The 22,210-nt window shown below is 45.0% G+C and overlaps 1 protein-coding gene across 1 annotated transcript; it reads right to left on the reverse strand.

The window, feature by feature from the left end:
* Positions 1-716: 716 nt before the first annotated feature.
* Positions 717-21,200, reverse strand: XKR7 (XK related 7). Its single transcript, XM_023507343.2, has 3 exons — positions 17,756-21,200; positions 3,316-3,515; positions 717-1,845 (listed from the first exon to the last, which is right to left on the reverse strand). Exons 1-3 carry the CDS (start codon positions 18,346-18,348, stop codon positions 923-925), a joined length of 1,716 nt encoding a protein of 571 aa, XP_023363111.2. The 5' UTR covers positions 18,349-21,200; the 3' UTR covers positions 717-922.
* Positions 21,201-22,210: the final 1,010 nt, after the last annotated feature.

Here is a 22,210-nt window from a genome sequence, read left to right on the forward strand (position 1 = left end):
GTATATGTTGGACATACTGGATGCTGGAGCCAGAAGACCTGCATTCAAATTTCCAAGTCAATAGGGCAGGTAACCTCCTTTCTTTGGGCTTCATTTCCCTTGCCTACAAAATGAGGGGGTTCACTAGATGAATCTTCTAATTGCTATGATCCCAAAGCCTTAACTTTTCCAAATCTAGGAGTTTGATCTTGGGAATCTGGCCTTTGAACAACTCCAAAACTAAACCCTTCATCCTGGCCGGTCCCCTCGACCTCAGGAGTTCAGCTCAGCCCAGACGCCGTATGGTGTCTGGAAGTTCAAGATGCCATATGTTACCACATCCAGATCTCAGGTCCCACAGACATTCAAAGGCTGTCACAGCTGGACAGGACCTTAAGGATCATCTGATCAAACCCTCTCATTTTGCAGCAAAAAAACCTGGTACCCAGAGAGGGGACACAACTCGTCCAGCAGCTCAGCCGAGCCAAGCTCTCACCCTAGATTCTTTGTCATTCATCTAGACCGCGCTGCCTAGGTCCTTTAGGTATCCACAGTACCCCACAGAGAATTGTATTTCAGCTAATGGAACCCACAGCCTCTCTGCCTTCGTTCATCAGAGGTGATGGCATTGGTGGTGGGCGGGAAATGCCATATGGAAGAGAAGACTCTGGGCCTGGTTAAAAATTGGGGCCCCTGGATCCCAGGGAGTTTGATGACTGGGAGGGTATATTAGAGCAGGGGACAGTGCATTAGTGCCAATGAACTCACCCAAAAAATTGCAAAGGAGAGGGGAAGAGGATTTCCATTGACTGGGGTCGTCATGTTCCCCTCCCTGTCACCCTTAGACCAACGGCCCTTGAAACCCTAAGCTCAACACTGACTGGTTTAGGGGAGTGGAGCCGCCATACCCCTTATCCCCCAACCCTGACGGTTGTGGAGCAGCCTATACTGTGGTCTCATACTCCAGTAGCTCCCGGGAGGCCCCCATGCTTCGGTATTGCAAGCGGGGGGTAGCTGGGGATGAATACTCAAGTGCCAGAATGGTCTTACGGAGCCGGCGGTCTATAAAGTGGGCATCCCATGCCGGATACTTTTTTCGGGGCAGGTCTATTCGAATCACAGGCCCCTCTGTCCGGGGAGTGCGGGCCACTGGTGGGCTGGGGTTTGGGGGATTGAAACAGCTGGCACCCCACGTCCGGCCCAGGAACCCCATCCCGTTTCCACCTGGGGAAGGAGATGGACTGGAACTGCACGGAGGGGGGGCCAAGGGCCAGGCCCATGGTCTTGGAAAGATGCCCCCGGGAGCCTGGGGACCAAACATGGGCCCGTTGGGGTGCAGGAGGCAATAATAGACAAGCATGAAAAAGATGCCCAGGGCATAGCTGGCGGCCACCACACACACCATGATTAAGGCGCTGAAGTCGGTGGGGAAGTTGTGGTTGTAGTACCAGAAGCCAGTCAGGGCCACGTTCTCCACCAGGACAATGCAGTAGTAGATGGACATCCGGCAGCGGCTGCGGCCCTCCTTAACGTTGAACCAGCAGAAGATGTAGATGATCCCCACCACCATGTTGTAGATGATCTCCTCCCACTTGGACATGCAGAAGTCCGTCTCCCCCTGGATGACCCAGAAGGTCATGACGCACCAGTGGGCGACAATGAAGATGCCAAAGTAGAGCCGGAAGACGCTGGCAAAGAGGGCGAAGGCCAGGGCCCGTGCGGCAATGGTGAAGAGGTGCCAGAGGATCTGGACCACGGCCCCCTTGTAGGACATGGCGCGCTTGTCGTCCCGGGAGTCCCGGAGCACCTTCTGATAAGAAGCAATGATCCAGGCCAGAGACACCAAGGAGGCCGAGGCGGAGAGACCTGTGGAGACAGGGGCCAGAGGTGGGAGGGGCGGGGGAAGGGGCCAGGGTTAAGGATAGGGCGAGGTCTCCGAAGGGAGGGAGGAGGGAGGCGGTGAGAGGGAGGGAGGAGGGCTCAGTGTTAGGGGCAGGGTCTCTGAGAGGAGAGAGAAGGACAGGAGGCAGGTGGTAGGGGTTGGGGTGGGGATAAGGGTCAGGGTTAGGGTCTCTGAGAGCAGTTAGGGTAAGAGGTCATAGAACCCTAGATTTGGAGCTAAACGGTCACTAGTCCAACCTATTCATTTTATAGATGGGAAAGCTAAGGTCAAACTGGGATTCAAACCCAGGCCCTCTGACTCCTTTCTCTCACACCTCCTTCTCCTCCCCTTACCTCAGGACATCTTCATCCTGAGAGCAGAGTGGAATTCCTGCAGGGAAACTCCTATGGAGATAATGAGATCCTCAAGGACTGAGGAACAGAGAAATGGATGGATGGGCTGGTGCAGGAGGAGAGGGGGGTTTTGAGAGTGAAGAGAGGGGTGTGAGGCAGGACCTGAGGTAGCTGGGATCAGGGCGAGGGAGCTCTGGATCTCCGAGATTAGAAGCATATGGGAAACTAGAAGAAGGCATTGGCGGCTGTTGATGGGACAGGAGAAAAGAGAGGGGAAGAAACTAAGAGAATGAAGAATAGCAAAGGATAAAGACGGAGATGAGAGAAGAGTGAGGGGAGGGAAGGAGATGGGTAGGAGCCAGTCAAAGGTTGTGCAGAAAATAAGAGCTAGAACAGAGAGAGGCCTGGATGATCCAGTGAACTGGAAGGCAGGAGGGACACTTCGATCTGGCCTGGGATCACTTAAACTGACCCCAAGTGGGTGATTTTGCTCCTGGGCCACAGGGCTTTGTGAAGATTAGGACAGGAGCCACGTAGTCCTTTCAGCCAGAGGATCCCAAGGGCCCCCCTGGCAGGTCTAGGGCATGGGCAGGGGAGAAAGAGAATGAGACAGAGAAAAAGACAGAGGGGTGAACATCAAGGAGAAGGAGAAGGTCCTTGGCCAGATCTCAGAAGAATGACCAAGTGCCCTGACCTACTTTGGGGTGTTCAGCCACAAATCCCTGTCACCACTGATGCTAAGGAGTCTCCCAAGCCAAGGGATCTCCCAGAGAAGGACTGGGAGGAACAAAGGAGCTTGGGATGAGGGGCTAGAGGAGGGAAGAGGAGTCAGGAGCTGAAAGGTGAGGGAGTGGTAAGGGATGGGGAGAAGGACCCCTCAGGTGAGGGATGGGTGGTGAGGGGGCTGAGGGAAACCCAGGGTGAGAGTGGCTGGGAGAGGAAAACTGTGGGATGAGGGATGGGACAAGATTCCCCCTCTGGGAGGGGTTGGGAACCCCCAGGGGGATGTCAGTGGTAAGAGGAGGTCTTAGGGTAAGGAGCTGGGGGCTCAGGACAGGGTGCAAAGGAGGAAGATGGGGGAGGGAGGCCTTAGGCCCTCACCCTGCAGGGCCTCGATGTGTCCCTGGAGGACCATGATGCTGAGCTGTAGCACAAGTTGTGGGGCGCTCTTCAGGAAGGCCTCCAGTAGGCGCAGCATACTGATGTCGGCGCTCTCGAACATCATGCGCCAGTAAAAGTGGCGCCTCAGTTGTTCCCCATGCCAGCGGCTCTGCAGACCCAGGTACATGGCCCGGAGGTACCTGGGGAAGATGGGACAGTGGGCAGGTGTGTGTGTCTGGGGCGGGGAGGGACAGGAGCTGCCTAGAGCTGCCAGCCCCCAGCCATGCCTAAGGCTGGGGATTTCCTCCCAGCCAGGTGGAAAGGCAAGGAGTAGGAGATAACTCCCAGAAGACACTGCCCTGGAGAGAGGGATGGGGACCTCAGTAATAACAGCTCTCTTTGGAATACCTTTTGGTTTACAAAGCACTGTCCTCAATACTCCTAGGAACCAAGGATGATTTTCCCCTTTTTACAGGACAGGAAACTGAGTCTCAGAGAAAGATTTAGAATCTTGCCTTAAATCACTGCTAGTTAGGCTCCAAACCCACACTTCATGACTAAATCCAGTACTCCTCTTGTCACATTATGAAGATTTTAAGGTTAATCTAGTCCAGCATTTCTTAACCATTTTTGTATATGGATTTGTCTTCAGAAGCTTATGGGCACCTTTTCAGGATAATAATGTTTGCTTCCTACATTCATCATGGAAATAAATGCTAAATTTCAGTTAGAAGTTAATGAAAATAAAGATGCAAAAATTTTCCCATACAAATTCAAGGATCTTGAGGTAATCCACAAACCTCTTAGTCTGTTTTACAGACCAAGAAACTGAGGCCCAGAGAAATGAATTCCTTTGCCCACGGTCCCATGGCTAGTCAGATCAAAACTTCCTCTGGGATCTCATTCAGCTCTCCTGAAGCCATGCCTGGTACTCTTCCCATCACAGTGGGCTCTACTTTTTGGCTTCGATCTAGGACCACAGCTCAATGCTGACTCAGAAGCGCATCAGGTTGGGGGAGCAGAAGGAGCAGTTTAAGCAGGAGATATTGAGGAAGCTGGGATTGGCCCAGTATTCTCTGGAGAACATCCAGGCTCCCTCCCCCACATCCTCTGTCTCCACCCCACCCCCACCCCACACTGAGGGTCCCTCAGGCCTCACCTTCGGCAGCCTTGGGGACTTCCAGGCCTGCCACCAGGGACCCTGGGACAAGCGGTCATTATTTACAAGAAGCCGACCCAGCCTGGCAGCCTTTGTCCCCCTCCCCTCTTCCTTACTCCCTGCAGCTCCAGGCTCCTACAGGAAGAAGAGAGCAGCTGGTCCTACTGTGAACAAGGCCTGGGGAGGAGGAAGGAGGGGCTGGAGAAGAAGGGAGGGGGGTCCCAATGGAAGGCCCGGAGTGCCATCTGTTTGCCTGGCTTCAGTCAGGGTGAGGATCGAAGGAGGGCCTGGGACCAGCTCCCAGACCCACCAGCATCGATCACCTCCTGACAAGCCTCCTCTGCCCCCACCCACCTGCTCTGCCTCCTGTCTTCATTCAAGCCAGTCCTAGACACAGTAAAATAATCATATGAGCAATGATTTCCCTTTCTATAGCACATTAAGGTTTACAAACCACTCAAAGCACCCCAGTGAGCCAGCGCAGGGCAAGTGTTCTCACCCCATATCATGGAAGAAGAACTGAGGCCCAGAGAAGTGCAGAATGTGCAGGGCAAAGCAAAGATTCGAACCCAACAAACACAAGATTCCTTCTCCTCCCCCTTCCCTCCCTTCCTGTTTCTCTCTCTGTCTTTCCCTCTCAATGTCTCTCTTTGTGTGTCTTTCCCTCTGTCTCTCTCTTCGCTGTCTCTGTCTTCTTTCCCTCTCTTCTCTCTCTTCTCTTTCTGTCTCTGCCTCTGCCCCTCTCTCCTTCCTCTCTCTTCTCTTTCTGTGTCTCTCACCCCCTCTTTCCATCTCTCTCCTCTCTGTCTCCCTGTCTTTCTCTCCCCAGCCCAAGAGGTGAGTTACAGTTACTCATTTTGCCACTAATCCCCAACTCCCAGCTGGATCCCTTCTTTAAGACTGCATCCTCTAAAAAAGAAAGCCCCTTCTATATGATTAGAAGAGAAAAAAGATATGGATTCCCACCCCCCCTTGCCCCTGTACTGACCAGCTAATCTCACCCAAGCAAGAAACTGAAATGTCTGCCAAGAGAAAATCAAAGGATGGAAGAGCCCAGCGTTTTTGGGTTTGCACTCCATGTGTGGGGCTTTGTGGGGGAGTATGCCATCTGTCTGAACTGTCATTCTATATCTAGGAGGTCCTCTTGGAATGCAGGGCTTGAGGCTTCTGTAACTAACTCTGTATGGAGCCAGTACATCTTGGACCTTCAGAAAGGAGAAATAGTTCATGCTTTTTGATAGATCTTTGGGGTTTGTGACACTCTTTCCCCATAACAACCCTGTGTAGGGATAGTGGGGATGAGGGTGGGGCTTGGGGAAGGCAAGTGGTATTGTACCCATTCCCTGAACAAGTGAGGAGACAAAGGCTCAGAGAGATGCTAGTCTTGCCCAAGATGATACACTGTGAATTAGGGACAGATGGATTATAAATAGCCTCTATTTCTGTAGGACTTTCTAATTTACAGTGTTTCTCTTAAACAAGCCTATGAGAGAGATAGAAAAGGATTATTACCCCCTTTTACAACAGAGGAAAAAGGCCCATACTTAGCAGGTTCAAAGCTAAACAGGGAAGTAAAATTCAGTCCTCCACACTCCCAGTTCTTGTCCTATTACATTACATTACAATGCTCCACTTCCTACATTTTTATATAACTTTTTACATTTACATAATTCCTACATTTCCTACATTTCTCCCCTAGCTGAGGGAGATCTATTAATTTTGGACACCTCTTGGCCTCCCAGGGAGGAAGGGAAAGCTAAAAAATTTTAAGATCTCTGATTTCTTTGGAATTCTCGCCATCACAGAATCATAATAGAAAACATCCATAGCCACCATCATAACCACTTTGTTTGAGGCTAGATTGGCTGATGAATTCCTTAAATTCAGAGCAGAGCAAGTTTCCCTGGATTCAATCCCTGGGTAGGAGGGAGCATTTTGGCGAATCTCAGTTGCTCTGGAACTCTGCAAAAAAAGCTGAAGGAGATTCACCAGCCTTGGGGCAGTGGATAGAGCTGGGTCTGGAGTCATAAAGACCAGAGTTCAAATCTGACCTTAAACACTTGCTAGCTGTGTGACTCTGGGCAAGTTACTTAACTTCTCTCTGCTTCAGTTTCCTCAACTCTAAAATGAGTATGATAACAGAACCTATCTCATAGGATTGTTGTGAAGATCAAATGAGATATTTAGCATAGTGCTTGATATTCAAGTGCTACATAAATGTTCAATATTGTTACCCTGTTTGACTCCTAGCTACAGTATTTACTATCTGTGTGACATTGGACAAGTGACTGAAACACTTTGAGCCTCAGTATCCTCCTCTATGAAACAGCAATGTGAATACTTGTATTACCTGGTCCTTGGGGATGCTGTGTGGAGGAAGATGCTTTAAAAATGAAAAGCCCAATGACAATGTGAATTTTGATGGTGTTGCTGATTATTCTCTAGAGACATGAGGCTCAATGGCACAGACCTCTGAAGCAGGGGCTCAAACCTAGGTCCAAGGCTGGCCTTCTTTCCACTCAATGCCTATGCCAGGCTTCTCTTCATCATCATCATCATTGAGAGAAGGCGGCAGGATTCAGTTGGGGCATGAAGGGGAGGGGGTTCTGTGAGCAGATGGGAGTCTCTCAGTGAGAGGTCCTGACTTTACCATCCCTGTCCCACCAAAGCCCCCACCCCATTCTGTATTAGGTCAGTCTGTAGGCCTGAGCTTGGCTGTTCTTCCTTCCACCCCCTTCCAACTGTGGGTCCCTCTGTTTGGGTGTCTCTCACATCCTTGGTTTCTCCATCTGTCAGTCTCTGGGAGATTCTGCATGTGTCCTTCTCCATGAGGTGTTTTCCCCCCCTTCCTAACTCATCCTAACAGATTCAGGCTAAAAATTCTTCTCCTAGAAGGTCCTAATTCTCTCTCCAGAAAACATCCTAGCTATGCCAAAACTGTGCAAACATGAGAAAATGACTGTTGCAAGCCTGTCCTGTGGAACAGAGAGGAGTGGGATCCAATATAGTTGGAAGTAAAGAATCTAAAGCTATGGGCCAAACGAGAGGCAGCCCCTCAGCTTCTGGGTCAGAGAGCAGAGAGGTAGGAGTGAGCTGGAAGGAACCTTGTCGTTTTTCAGTTGTTTTCAGGTCTGACTTCCCCCTACTCCAGCTTTGTTTGACAAAGACACTGGAATGGTTTGACATTTCCTTTTGCAGCTCATTTTACAGATGAAGAAACTGAGGCAGAGTTAAGTGACTTGCCCAAGGTCACACCACTAGGAAGTATCTGAAATCACATTTGAATTCAGGCAGATGAGTCTTCCCGACTCTGGCCCCAGTGCTCTGTGCTTTAAGGTGCCCTCTAGTTGCCTGGATCATTATGTAGCCTAGGTCATCATTATGTAGCCTGGATCATCTCTTCTAAGTATCTCAACTAATGGGCCCTATAAAATTCAGGAGCTAGACTAAGTGATCATTAGGTCCCAAGTTCTGAGTTTCCTGCATTCCCACGTCTTCTGTTTTCTGCCTAGGCAAAAATCTACTGGTTTGCTCTCACATCTGGTTCTAATCATATCACATTCTAACTGTATTGCATTCTATTTTTCTGTAGTTTTATGATTATGATTAGTCATGCTCTGATATGAAACTTTCTCTTAATACCTCCAAAAAGAAGGATAGGCTAGTTCCTTCTTCTGGAGTTTGCCACAAGATCTATCTCCAGAAGGGTAGATCAGAAGGTCAGTGTCTAAAGTCCACTGCTTTTCTTCTTGGAGAAATGGCCCATAGAATAAGCTTATTCCCCACATCATGATTGTCCTTCTGGGATCCCATGTCAAACCTTCCCTCTCCTGCTCCCAAACAAACATATACAGAGTCCCTTTGCCTATGTTTAGAAGAATACTGCTGTGGAGTCCTAAGGAGTCAATAAGGAGGATAAGATTGTTTTGAGTGGAGAATAAGGTGAATTAGAGACTCTTCCTGGCACATCTGTCCTCTCAACTGTTGCTACAAGCTCTAGAATTTCTCCTTGCAGTATGAGATACTACATACTTCTACTCAAAGCCTCTAGGATCTTCTAATCCTGGCTGGGGGAGGGACTACATTCTCTCTCCTTCACCTCTATCTCCTATCCCCCCCTCTTTTTTTTTTTTTTTTTTGCTGAGGCAATTGGGGTTAAGTTAGTTGCCCAAGGTCATACAGCCAGAAAGTGTTAAGTGTCTGAGGCCATATTTGAACTCAGGTCCTCCTGACTTCAGGGCTGGTGCTCTATCCACAGTGCCACCTAGCTGCTCCTACTGCTCCTTTTAAGAGCCTAGATTCCTCATTTACATTACTAAAATGATATAAATCAAGTAAGCCTTTCTTGCTTTCTTGGAGGAGTTCATGTTCCTGATATTGGCAGTAGAACAAGACATCAGTGTCAGCAAATAACTTAATTGTAATCACTTACCTCTTGACTCACTAGATACCCATCTAGGTAGGTGAAAAGGAAACAGAGCTGTTAACTAATCATCTTTGTGCCAGTGGCAATCAGCATGAAATATGTCATCAAATCAACTTTTAAAAACTAATTCTCTCTCTTTTTTTTTTAATTGTGTGAAAAGAGCAGGTTGAAGTCACAGAGGAACTTACTTGAGTACAGCATCTAATGACTTATTTTAACTTATTATTCTCACTAATGAGTTACTAAACTCAGTTGTTTCTAAATGGCTGAAAACCTGGAAATTTGTCAGTTTCCTCTAAAATTTGAGTGCTCAAGGGGAAAAATTCCTGATTATCTTATTCTCCTGACATCCTGAGGAGACAGAACTGGCCTCTAAGCTCTAAAGACCACAATTCTTTGTCTAAGAGTAAGACCAGAATTTGAGCTGGGAGTGGCAGTGTGCTGAGTAATAGTATAAAAGCACTAGGATTGGCAATGAAAGACTTGAATGTGAATGTTGGCTCTGCTATTTTATGAGCTATGTGACATTAGGCAAGTCACAAACCTTATCTGAACCACAGCTTCCTTTTCTGTAAAATGGTGTTGATGGTGGGGATAGGAAAGAGACTAGATAATAAAAGTTGGCATTTATATTGCAAAAGACTATATACATCATCTAATTTGATCCTCACAAAAACCTTATAAGTTAGATACCATAGACATTATTATTTCAATTTTACAGATAAGAAAATTGAGCTTCTTTCACATTATGTGACTTGCCCATCATTGTATAGTTACCTTCATAGCTCTAGCACGATTCTGAGTTCCCCCTCCCAGACTTGCTGCACACTCTCAGCCAAGTCTCTTTCCCTGTCTGGGTCTTCATTTCCATCTGTTAACTTCAATTCTACTAGACTAAGCTCGACAAAGTCAGTTCCATGGGTTTTATTTAAACATCACACACATCCTTCCTCCCAAAGTAATCAGCATGGAATTTGGACACAAGAGTCACTTAATAATATTTTGTTGGATAAAATCAATTTCATAAACATTTACTAAGTGCTTACTATTTTCAGGCCCGGTATTTGGTACTAGGAATACAAAAATCCTAACTCTCAAGGAATTTATAGCCTAATAATATGGAAAGAAGCATATTGCAAACTACAAAGTATTTGAGTTTAAGGGAGGCCACTCATCAATTTAACCCTTTGGAGCTCAGAAAAAAATCACTGGTGTTTTGCAATAAAAATATTCTTGATCTAGGATTCTGGAGACCTGGGTTCTAGTCCCAATTTGTCACTGATTTGATGTATGATTCTGAGTATGTCACTTCATTTTTCTTTTTAATCAGAAAATAGAACGAATGAATCAAGAAACATTTGTTAAGCACCTACTATAAACTGGATGTTGTATTATGTACTGGGAATACAAAAAGAAATAAGAAATCCTAAATGGGTTCTAAGATTCCTTCCAATTCTGTCATTCTTTGAGTCTATAATCTCAGTAAATCTCAGTATATATTTTTAAAGGTTACATGCCTAAGCCTTATCTTGCCATCCCTTAACTCCCAAACTCTACCCTTCACTTACCTCAGGATGCCATGGCCTGAAAATCAGGAAACCCAGGTTCTGTTCTAGCTCTGCTATTGACCATGTGGCCTCTGCCAACTCATTCTCCCTCTCTTGAACCTGAATTTCACCACATACAAAATGAGGGTGTCAGACTAGGTGTCCCGGAGTAAAAGATTTCTTTTGGCAATAGTCTTTTTTCTTGTGGGTACCAAGTTCCCTTTTAAGTAGAACGAGAACTAGATTTGGAATCCAAAGACTCAGGTTCTAGTCCTGGTCCTTCTATATACTAGCTCTGTGATTATGGTCATAGTATCATGACAGGACTATTATTATTATCTTATTTTATGGATTATTTGTGCCTGACCTGTGGTAGAGCCTTCCAAGCTCATATTGGTCTGATCAGCCACAATCATACATACAGTACCTTGATTCCAACATAGTGATGTCATTTTGGTTCTTTTTGAGAATGAAAGACAATAACTAGCCAATCATGGCAAGATGAAAAGATCGATTTGGTGTTAAGGGACCTAGATTCAAACTCCAACTCTGTTACTTATGCCTCTGTGTTCTTAAGCAAATCACTGGCCTTCTCTGGATCCAAGTTTCCTTAACAGTAAAATAAGGGAATAGGCTAGAAATCTCTAAAGTCCCTTTCAGTCCATCTGTAGGTCTCATTTTTCTTTGGTAGCAAAGAAAAATAAATCATACTTATAATTTCTGTCTTTCAAAGTTGTGGGGAAAATACTATAAAGATTTCTCTGAAGGTGGGCTCTGTTATTTTCTACTTCCCCATTTACTACCTTCATCTTTCCTCATTTTCTCTTTTCCCACATCCCCCACAAAAGTTACAATACAAAGTAAGATGTACATGTGTGGATGGAAGTATCCAGAGCGATGTGTCAGAATTTGGAGGCTCTTCACAAGAGAGGCCCTTCTCAACAGAGATATTAAGAAGACCTCAACAATGAATCTGGATGTTTTAACAAGTAGTGATTTAAAATGCTCTTGATTAGAAATGAGTTTGTGTTTGAATACCAGTGTTCAAACTGAAGCTGGAAAGTCAACTCTTGGGGAAGCTGTAGAGGGATCCCTACAGTGGGGGGAGTTTGGATTAGGGACTTCTTAGGTACCTTTGGACTGGTGAGTAGGGCTCTGTGCCAGGTTTCTAAGAATCTGTCTAATCAATATACATGGACTTTAGCTTCTTTCCCAGACCAGAAACTGTTCTGTTAGAAATTCTTCACTCTCTAGTTCCATTTTTTAGCAGTCTTATTATCCAACTTAACACCTAACCTATTCATATTCCCTATTCCCACTCTCTCACTGAGGACCTAGTATCTTGTCCTTAATATAGTCAAGGGCTAATATAATCAAGTAGCTAGAGTGCCAGCATTGGAGTCAGGAAGAATCACCTTCATGAGTTCAAATTTGACCTCAGATACTACTTAGCTGTGTGACCCTGGGCAAGTCACTTAGCCTCTGTTTGCCTCAGTTTCCTCATCTGTAAAATGATCTGGAGAAAGGAATGACTAACTAGGATCTTTGCCAGGAAAATTCCAAAGGGGATCATGAAGTCAGACATGAATGAAAAATGACTCAACAACAACAAAGGATGTCAAAATGACCATTCTTCTACTCTATTACCATCTACCCAGGATTCTAATCCTTTTATGTGACTTCCATGATCATAGATCCAGTAACGGCAAAGCTGGGACCAGAATCCAATTCTCCTGAGCTGACCAGAATTCTTTGCATTGCACTACTGGGCCATTGGATTTAGAGCTAGAAGAGCACTTAGAGATTATAAATCTTAGAATCTAACACTCTCCTTTTTACAGAAGAGGAAACTCATGTCTAGAGAGGAAAAGGGTCTTGCCTAGGGTCCTACAGGTATTAAGAGCAGAGCTGGGATTTAAATCCAGACTTGATGACTTAAAATACAGTCTTTCCTTCTTTAACGAAGTTCCTACTCATGATGCTGGGAGGTCTCAGAAATTACTAGAAAGAGTCCAAGGATCTAGAGGTCCTTGATAGAATTTATTGCAAAATCCCTTCTTGCTAATGGGCTTAGTAAATTATACTTATTAGGTTAACAGTCCACTCAGGAGAAAGCTGAAGATTAGCAAAAGATAAATCCTCAGCAAGAAGTCCTTCTGTCCTAAAGGTCAGGTATAGAGTTACTGGCTTAATTGGCTTTACATTCCCTAGAGTGGAGGCAGAAGAGAGACTCATAAGCTGAGCATATGGGTGCCTGGATCCATTTCCCAGCTCCGACTCATGCTCTTGTATCAGCCAGAGAAAAAAGAGAACCCAAGAAACTGAGTGAAGGAGGCTGCCATTTAGGAAGGGGGTAGCCTCTATTCAGGAAGAATGCTTTGAGATTTGCAAAGGAGAATTCCCGAGAACAAAATGTCTTCCAGTTAGAGACCATCTAATTTAACCACCTCATTATCCAGATGAAGAAACTGACACTTGGTGAGGAAAAGGTGCTTGTCCTAAATCATAGAGCAATGAAAAATGAATTTAGACTTAGGAGACATGAGTTCAAATATTGCTTTGCCACTTGCTATCAATGTGACCTTGGCAAGTAAGTCTTTTTGCCTTTCCTGGTCTCAGGTTATTCCTCTGTAAAATGATGTGTGCACAACAAATGATCTCCAAGATCCTTATCAGCTTTGAGTTTCATGATTTGAACATCCTAAGTAAGTGATAAGACAGTGTGATTTTTAATTGCATAATGCTATAATAACAATTATTAATGATAATATACTAATTGTTATTGTATAATGTTTAATTGTAAGGTATGAGTCAGGAGATCCTCTTGGACCTCTGTAGCATCTCTGACCAGGGCAGGTGGGGAATTTTCCAGTCAGTAAATCCTGAAGACGGCAACAATAATAATTGACATTTTTGTAGATTTACAAAGCAGTGTCCCCACAATAACCCTGTAAGTGCACTTAGTATAGTTAGTTTGGGTAATGGAAAGAGTACAAATTTAGAGTCAGAAAATGTGATTTCCATTTCCAACCCTGCTAATTACTATCTGAGTAACCTTCTTACTTAACTTTGCTAAATCTCAAAAAATGAAAAATTGAATTAGATTATCTTTAAGATGCCGTCCAGCTCTAAGTTCTATGATCCTAGTTTACATTTGAAGGAACTGAGGTTCAGAGAGGTAAACATGACTTGATTAAAGTAAGAAAAGTAACCATTTATGTCAGTACAATTCCACATATAAACTTTTACCCCAACACTCCAGGAGTAGATTCTGTTACCTTACTCGGGATTTTTCTTCATTTAGTTACATCCACAGGCTGGTACTGCCTTGTACATAGCCTGAGGACTTCAGGTTTGCCCAACCAGGAAGGCAATCAAGAGTAAGATGGAGGAGGTGGGAATGGAGAGGACAGCTCAACTGTCTTACCCTGGAACTGATATAAACTACCTGAAGTTAGTCATAGAATTCCAGAATCAGTTGGAATCAGAGACAAGAGCTTTGAATCCTGGTTCTTTCACTTACTATCTGTGTGACCTCTACTTCATCTCTAAGGCTTTTGGGGTTCTCATCTGTAAAATAAAGGGTATAGTTCAGCCTCATCAATTTTTAGAGAAGGAAACTGAGTCTTTTAGAAAAGAGAAGTAAATTAACTAAAGTACTGTTGGTTAGTAGAAATGTTAAGAGTAGAACTCAAGCTTCCTGACTTCTAGTTTTCACTTAGGAATAGGAACTTTTAAGCCATATTGTTTGGTCCCCTGTGCTACCTAACTTCCTCTCTCAACCTCCCAAAACAACCCAATCGCTGACTTCCATCTACTTTCTTAGAATCAGTCGCTAAATCTTAGCATGTCAGAGTTGAAAGAACCTTGGAAGAAAAGACACAGAATGCAAAAACTGAAAGATATCTTAGAACATAGAAGTTTGAGTTAAATATGAACTATAGAATGCCAGATCTAAAAGAGACCTAAGGAATTCAGTCTAACTTCTTCATTTTACTGAAGACATTGAGACCCAGAAAAAGAAATACCTGATCCTCACTGCTGGTTCTTTTGGAACTCATTTCGATTCTGCCATCAGAGTGGCTATCTCCAGTCTTAGTCTTCCATCCACTGTATTATTCTGGTGCTACCTTCTATATAAGATTTTTCCCAATTTGACCAATTCTTAATCTTCTCTACCTCTTGATTACTTTGTATTTTATATTTTCACTTATATATGTGTTGTATGCCTTCCTGCCCCCAAATAAAAGGTAAGTCATTGAGGGAAGGGGAGTTTTTTTTCTCTTTGTATCCTCATTGCCTTGTGCAATGTACGTAGGTGCACAGTGCCTAGGTGCTTAATAACTGTCAAATTGAAGCTATCACCTCTGTTCATTTATTCCTAGCTCTTTTTGAGGACATTTTTGGCTGGTCAAAGAAGGCAGCGAGGTAGCTCATCATAAGGATGTTCTGAAAGGAGAGGAAGGAGTGTAGCTTGAAGTTGCTAGAGAGTAAAGGCCAGTTATATAGGACTTAGGCTGATGGACAGAGGGAACTGAGCTTTGGTTACCAAGAATAGGAAATTACCATTTCAGTATCTAAAAATATCTCTCTCCATCTGTCCACTCAGTCAAGGGAAAGATAAATGTAGATTGGTTCCTGAATATAGACTTGATTATTTTTATGTGTCAGGCTAATAATAATAATAATCATACTTTAAATGGATAGTGATTTTCCCCAGTCTGAGGAAGATCAAGTTCACCAAGTTGCAGTTGACTGGCTCTGTCACAGATGGGGGAAACTGAGGCTTAGAGAGGCATGGTTACCCAGTCAAAATGATATAAAGAGCAGGCAACTGGAACATAAACCAGAAGCCTTGACCCCAAAGTCCAGTGTTCTATCTTTCAAGCCAAACAGAGAACACTACTTCTTTGCTTTTGTATGATGCTTTATACTTTTCAAAGCACTTTCACCTCCATTATCTCACTTGATCCTCACAAGATCTGTCTGAAGTATGAAGAGTAAAAATGTTAGCTCTGTTTCACAGATTAGGAAACTAAACTAAAGAAAGGGGAAGGAACTAGTCCATAATCATAGCTACTAATGGAGGTAGCACTAACAGAGAACACAGGCCTGCTGGTTTATTTAGTGCTTCTTTCAGCAGAATGGTCTGCATTTTCTCTCTCCCAAGCAATGTCAGTACAGGGCACTTAGGATGGCCTGACTCATCCCAACAGGATGAGACAGGAGCTTACTTTACTAAGAGGCCTATATGGATTAACTAGGTAACAGGGTGATATAGTCATCATTAGAGATTCATTCTTTTGAATGAAGATATCTTCTTACAGTATTCTCCAGCTCTTGGTCCTGCTAAAGTGAAGTTCTCTCTCAATGTGGGTTCCCATTGCCTTTTGGGGGAAACTTTCTTCTTTTCTTTTTCTTTCTTTCTTTCTTTCTTTCTTTCTTTCTTTCTTTCTTTCTTTCTTTCTTTCTTTCTTTCTTTCTTTCTTTCTTTCTTTCTCTCTCTCTCTCTTTCTTTCTTTCTTTCTTTCTTTTTTTCTTTCCTTTCTTTCTTTCTTTCTTTCTTTCTTTCTTTTTTTTCCTGAGGCAATTGGGGTTAAGTGACTTGCCCAGGGTCACACAGCCAGGACATGCTAAGTGTTTGAGGGCAGATTTGAACTCAGGTTTTCCTGACTTCAGGGCTTGGGGGAACATTCTTTTAAATCTAACTCAGCTCAAAAGACTTCCACTAGCAGGGAATGGATTGGAACAAATCTGTGAAAAACTTCAAAGTCTCCCCTCCCATGGAATCTAAACCGAGATTCTTCTTTTGTCCTTATTGGATGTGAGAGATGACAAGATTGGTTCCCAAATTCCCACTGAGGTGGGATAGAAGAATCATTGCCCCAACTCTAGTCCTAATCACAGAATATAAAAAGCTGCTCAGAATACAGAATGCTGGAGCTGGAAGGGACCTTAGAACTTAGTTCAGTCTCTCTGCTTTGTATGTGGGGAAAAGTAAGGCACAGATTGGGGAAGAGATTTGCAAAAGACCTCACAGCTTGAAAAAGGAAAAGTCAGGATTCAAACCAAAGTCTTTTGACTTGATAATTCTATGCTTTTAGCACTACACTACAAAAAAGACCCCTAAAACAACTCAGCCCAGAGGGAAAGAAATATAGTTGGAGAATAGGAAGCCTGCAAAGCCTTCCTGAAATAGTGGGCCTATTTTCTTGGGCCTGCTTTCCTCTTCTAGCATTCCTTTTCCTAGGATTTAAGGTAAGAAAAGAAAGGGAAGGAAAGACATAGGGTACTAAAATAAGGCAACAGAATAGAAATGTTAACTGATTAATTAAATGCTATTTGATTATTGGCTGCTGATTGCAAACCCAGAGAGAGACCTTTTCAGCTAGAAGGACTCATTCCCAATGCTCTCCAGACTGGGAGGTATGTGTGGGGGGTAGTGTGTTGAGGGGGTGAAGGGAGCTAAAGAAATAGCAAGTTCTGCTGCCACCTTTGTTTTTCAAAGCTTCCCCTTTCCAAATGCTTTATCATCCCTATGTCCTTCCCTATTTCCCTCTTCACATCATAAGAACAAACATTATAGATAGCATGATACTGTCAAAAAGGCAATGATCTTAAAATGAGAAGAATTGGATTCAAGTCCTCACTGTCATTTACTACGTGTGTGACCATTCACTTAAAGACTATAAGACTCAATTTCTCTATCTGTAAAATGAGGGGGTTAGATTAGATTATCTTTGTAAAAATATCTTCCAGCTCTGACATTCAATGAGGCTATCAAAGAGCCTCATGATTTTACTCATGGCTCTGTCAGGCTTGCTGTGTGACTTTGCACAAGTCACTTATCCTTTCTGAGCCTTAATTTTCTCCTCATTACAAGAGTGTTTGACTAGATGGCCCCTAAGCCCTGAGATGGTCCTTCCAGTTTGGACACTGTGATTCTCTCACCCCCGCCCCCCTTCTTGTACTGCCCCATGAAGGCGGGGCCAGAGGGGAGACCTCCTGGGAGGTGAGGGAGAGGAGAGAGGACAGGGTGGGGCTGGGAAATATGGGGAAGGAAATGAATCAGTCTCGTCCTTCCTCACCCACCCCCCAAGATTTTTTGCCCTCTCCAACCTCCCTTCCCAGACCTTTTCTTCCTTCCTCCAAGCCCATCCCATCCCATCCCAAACCATCCCATCCCATCCCAAACCATCCCATCCCATCCCATCGCATCCCATCCATCCCATCCCATCCCATCCCCTACCATCTCTTGCAGTGCCATGCCACGCCATCCCATCCCGCGGAACCTCCTTATTTTCCTACCTCCAGACCTGACCGAGCTGCAGGACGTGAACTAGTGACTGCAGGAGCCAGACGCAGAGGCGGCAGCAGCGGCGGCGGGGCCGCCGGGCGCCAGAGAGAGCGGGAGGGGCGGACACCGCGGGACCGGGGCCGGGACCGCTGTCCTTCGTGCTGAAGGCGGCGCTGGCGCTGACGCTAGCGCTGGTGCTGTCCTTGGTGCTGAAGGCGGTCGCGGCTGCACCTGGGCCAGCTCCGGCAGATGAGTAGTCGTACACAAACCATCGGAAGCTGAGCAGCTGCACCACGAGGGAGGGCAGCAACGCGAAAAGCAGCGTAAGGCCGAACCAGACGCGCCGGCCCTGGAGGTAATAGTTAGCCGCCAGCCACAGGTCGGTGGCCCCGTCGGAGAAGAAGACTAGCAGCGCGCACAGCGCCCAGCAACAGTCCCACAGGCTGTAGCGGGGCCGCCGTCCCCCCACCGAGAGCAGCCCCGCCCCAGCCCCAGCCCCAGTGCCCAGAACCCCCGGAGGCCCCGAGCCGGCCCGGGCCCCGCCAGCCGCCCCCTCCGGGCCCGGGCCGGCCGCCGCGGCGCCTCCATCCGACTTCGCGGCCATGTTGGCGGAGGAGGAGGCGGGGAGAGACTTCCGGGCGGCCGCGTGGGGAGAGAGGGGGAGGGGGAAGGGGCAGGGGGCGGTGGTGGTTGAGAGGAGGTTCTTGCTGATGGCTCCTCTCTTCCTCCTCCTGCTCTCCCGCTCCTCCTCCTCCTCTCCTCCTAAAACGCTCTCCTCCTCCTTCCTCTTCCTTTTCTTATTCTACCTCCCCTTCCTCCTTTCTCCTCCCCTCTTCAATTATTCACTGGTCCCACTCTGCTCCCTCTTCTAGTTGATGGTGGGACGTGATGGGAGAGGGGAAAGATCAGGGAGGAGTTGGGAAGGGGGTTGCATTCTTGGTCGTTCCTCCTTCCCTCCCTCTGCCGCGCCCCTTTCCCTGTTCCAAGCAGAACTCCAAATCCCTTCATTTTTCATCTCTTCTTCACGGAACCTCTTACCCCCCTAGTACTACGTTCATTCATCTTTTCTGTCCCCCCTCTCCACTCCACTTCTCCATTCACCTCAGGGGGCCTGATCCTATCCTGGCCTTGTCGGGTGTGGTCGAGACTAGTAGAAGGGAATTGAAGGGGTTTCCCGTTGGCCGAGGCCCTAATACCGCCAGAATTGGAAAGCTTAAGAAAGAAAAGAATACAGTCATAGAATGTTAGCGCTGGAGGAAACCTTAGAAAATAGAACATAAAATGTGAGAACTGGAAGGGATCTTACAAAAGAGAAAAGAGATCACAGTTGTGACAGAACCATCCAGTGTAGTTGAAAGAGAATTGCATTTGTAATGGTGGGACCTGTGTTTAAATCCTGGCTCTTCTCTCAGTATGACCTTGGTCAAATAATTTCATCTCCCTGAGTCAGTTTTCTCTTCTGTAAAATGAAGGGATTAAATTAAATGATCCCTAAGGTTTCTTCTTGCTTTAAATTTATCATCCTATAACTTTAGAATTCTCTAATACTAGGTGCTGGTTTCCAATGGTGAAGAGAGTTTTCTCACTAACAACTCCTTATACAATTAAAATCACAAATCACTAATCCTCTTTCCCAAAATAACTTTAGAATACATTCGAATTGTAAGGACTCTAAATTCGTTTAAATTTTTGTAGCAGTGAGGTTTACAAAGTATTTTCCTAAAACAACTCTGGTAGATAGTACAAGTATTGTTATCTACATTTTATAAATGAGGAAACTGAAGTAGTGAATTCCCCATGGTCATACAACCAGTAAACGTTTGAGGAGGGATTTGAACCAGATCCCCTAGCTCCAAGTCTAGAACTTTTCCCATTCCCAGTATCCATTATGTCAACTAGTCCAGGTATTCTTAAATTTTTTGGATCATGGACCACCCATTAACAGTCTGGTGATGCCTATAGACCACTTTTCAGAATGTTTTAGAATACATTTTAAAACAATAAGATTGCAAGGGAAATGCAATTTCCAAAATATAAAACAAACCCAGAGCCTTTGAAATCTATTCACAATCTGTTGGTGGTTCATGAACTCCAAGTTAAGTTGCCTAGATCTAGTCCAACTAGACTGAGAAAACTGAGTCTTTCCCTGACTTTCAGGGATCTCACACTGCCCGCAGGAGGAAAGGCAGGACAATTGCTGTATCCCCTAGAGTTAGGGGTTAGAATTGCTGATAACACTCTCTACTACCATTCCTCAGCACCAGACATCTTAGATCGTACCCTAAGTTGGTAGATATTGGAGGAACACCCATTTCCTTTTCAGTTTTGGTAGGTAGAAACTTCTCCTTGAACTGTCACCCATATCTCTCTCTGATTGGAGGATAGGTTCAATGCTCCCCCTCTCCAAATTCCTACTCACAGCTCAAGACACCATCCTCAAGACACCTTTCTGAGGTTTATAATAGAGAGAGGTGGTTTCCCTATAGAAAAGTTCCAAGAGTAGTCTTGAGCTGCTGGGTGAGGGAGATAGCAGTTCCCAGAGTTCTGTAGCAGTCTCACAGTCAGCAGAAAGCCTCTGCCTGCCTGCCTGCCTGACTTCCTCCCAGCTGATGCTCCCCCAGTGTGGGCCTATTTTGGCTTAGTGCCATGCCTGGGGGCTGTGCCAGACCCAGCTGTTGCTGACAATCTCTCGAGATGGAGGAGGGGAAGGTAGTGAATTGGGAGAGCTTTCCCCTGCTGAATCCATGTTGGTGGTCGACATCCAAGGGACAGCTGCAGGATGCTCACAAATTGGTTATTGTGGACTGCTATGGACTCTTGCTGACAGACTCTGAAGATGGAGGTGGGAAAGTGGGGAACTGGTAGAGCCCTGCAGATTCAATGTTGGTGTTCCACACTCAAGGGGCAGTTGTGAGGTACCAACCATATAGGTGATAGGAACATAAGATTGTATCTAGGTCTGGGGTGTGGATAGGGGACAAAACATATGTTACCTCCTGACCCCATGAGTCATCCATATGTCACATATCTTCAAAAAGTCAAACTCCTCTTCAGACTCTTCTTTGAAATTGCTAGGGGACCTTTGGAGGCCATCTCAGAAATAACTGCTATCAACTTTTGGGGACAGGTTAGAGGGGAGTGAGGGGGTTGCACCACAGATAAAACAGAAAAGGGAGTCTGGAATTGGCTGCCAAAGTGTCAGAAGATATGAATGAAATCATAGAATGTTAGAGCAGGAAAAAGAACATAGACTGTCTGAAATGAATCAATCAGAAAGCACTTATTAAGCACTATGGCACTGTACCACGAATTGGGTATATAAAAACCAAAATGAAATAGTTTCTGTCCCCAAGATTTCACTGTAATGGGAGAGGCAGCAGGCACATATTTAAAAGTGTCTATGAGACACATACAAATCAAATTTCAAGTGACCTTGAAAGAGAAGGCTCAGGGAACTAAGAAAAGTATCCCAAAGCAGGTGGTCCTTGAACTGAGTCTTGAGAGCAATAGTGATTCCAGGAGGTAAAGTGATGAAAGAGTGGGTTTGTGACAAGAAGGACTGAGGTGGTAGAGTATTATATGTGAGGAACAGCAAGTAAGACAGTATTACTGAACCATAAAGAGCATGGGTGGGAGTGATATGTAAGTAGATTGTAAAGATAGGAAGGAACTAAGTTGTGAAGAGCTTCAAATGCCAGGCAGAGGAGTTTAGATTTCATTTGAGTGATACTAAGGAGTCACTGGGACTTAATGCTTATTGGAATGGGACAGGGGAGTGAATTGGTAAGGTCAAACTTATGCTCAACTGCTTTGTACAAAAGACTCGGGGCTGGGAGACTAGTTCAAAATTGTTGCAATAGTTCAGGCAAGAGGTAATTTGAGGCTTCACCTAAGCCGGTGGCCATGTGAGTGGAGAGAAAGAGGTGTATCAGGGAAAGATCAGAATGACAAGATTTGGCAAGTGCTGTAATGTGTAGGTTAAGGGAGAGTAAGGCATTAAGGATGATACAAGAGTTCATTCTGGATGACTGGAAGGATGCTGGGAAAGTCAGAAGAGTGAGTTTTTAGAGAAAGATAATGAACTCTGTTTTCAATATATTGAATTTGAGATGACTACTGGATATCCTGACTCAACTTTATCATTTTCCATGAGTTGTCCATGGGAACAGAAACTATTAGTATATCTATGTAGATATGAAGATGCAGCATCCAACAAAGAAAATAGAATTGAGTGTAAGTGATTAGGAGGTACAATATTTTCTGATAAATAATATCATTTTCTATTGGGAAAAAAGACTTAAATACCTATATATTTAGCAACTAGTAAATCCAAGCAGTCTGAACTGGTAGTCAGAAAATCTAGGTTAAAGTCTCATTTCTACCAGGCATTAGCTGTATGATCTTCAGCAAATTACTTTACCCCTCTGGGATTCCATTCCTCACCTGTGAAACTGAAGTAATTTTTT

This window comes from Sarcophilus harrisii, chromosome 2, assembly GCF_902635505.1.
Source record: "Sarcophilus harrisii chromosome 2, mSarHar1.11, whole genome shotgun sequence".
NCBI classification, from domain to species: domain Eukaryota; kingdom Metazoa; phylum Chordata; class Mammalia; order Dasyuromorphia; family Dasyuridae; genus Sarcophilus; species Sarcophilus harrisii.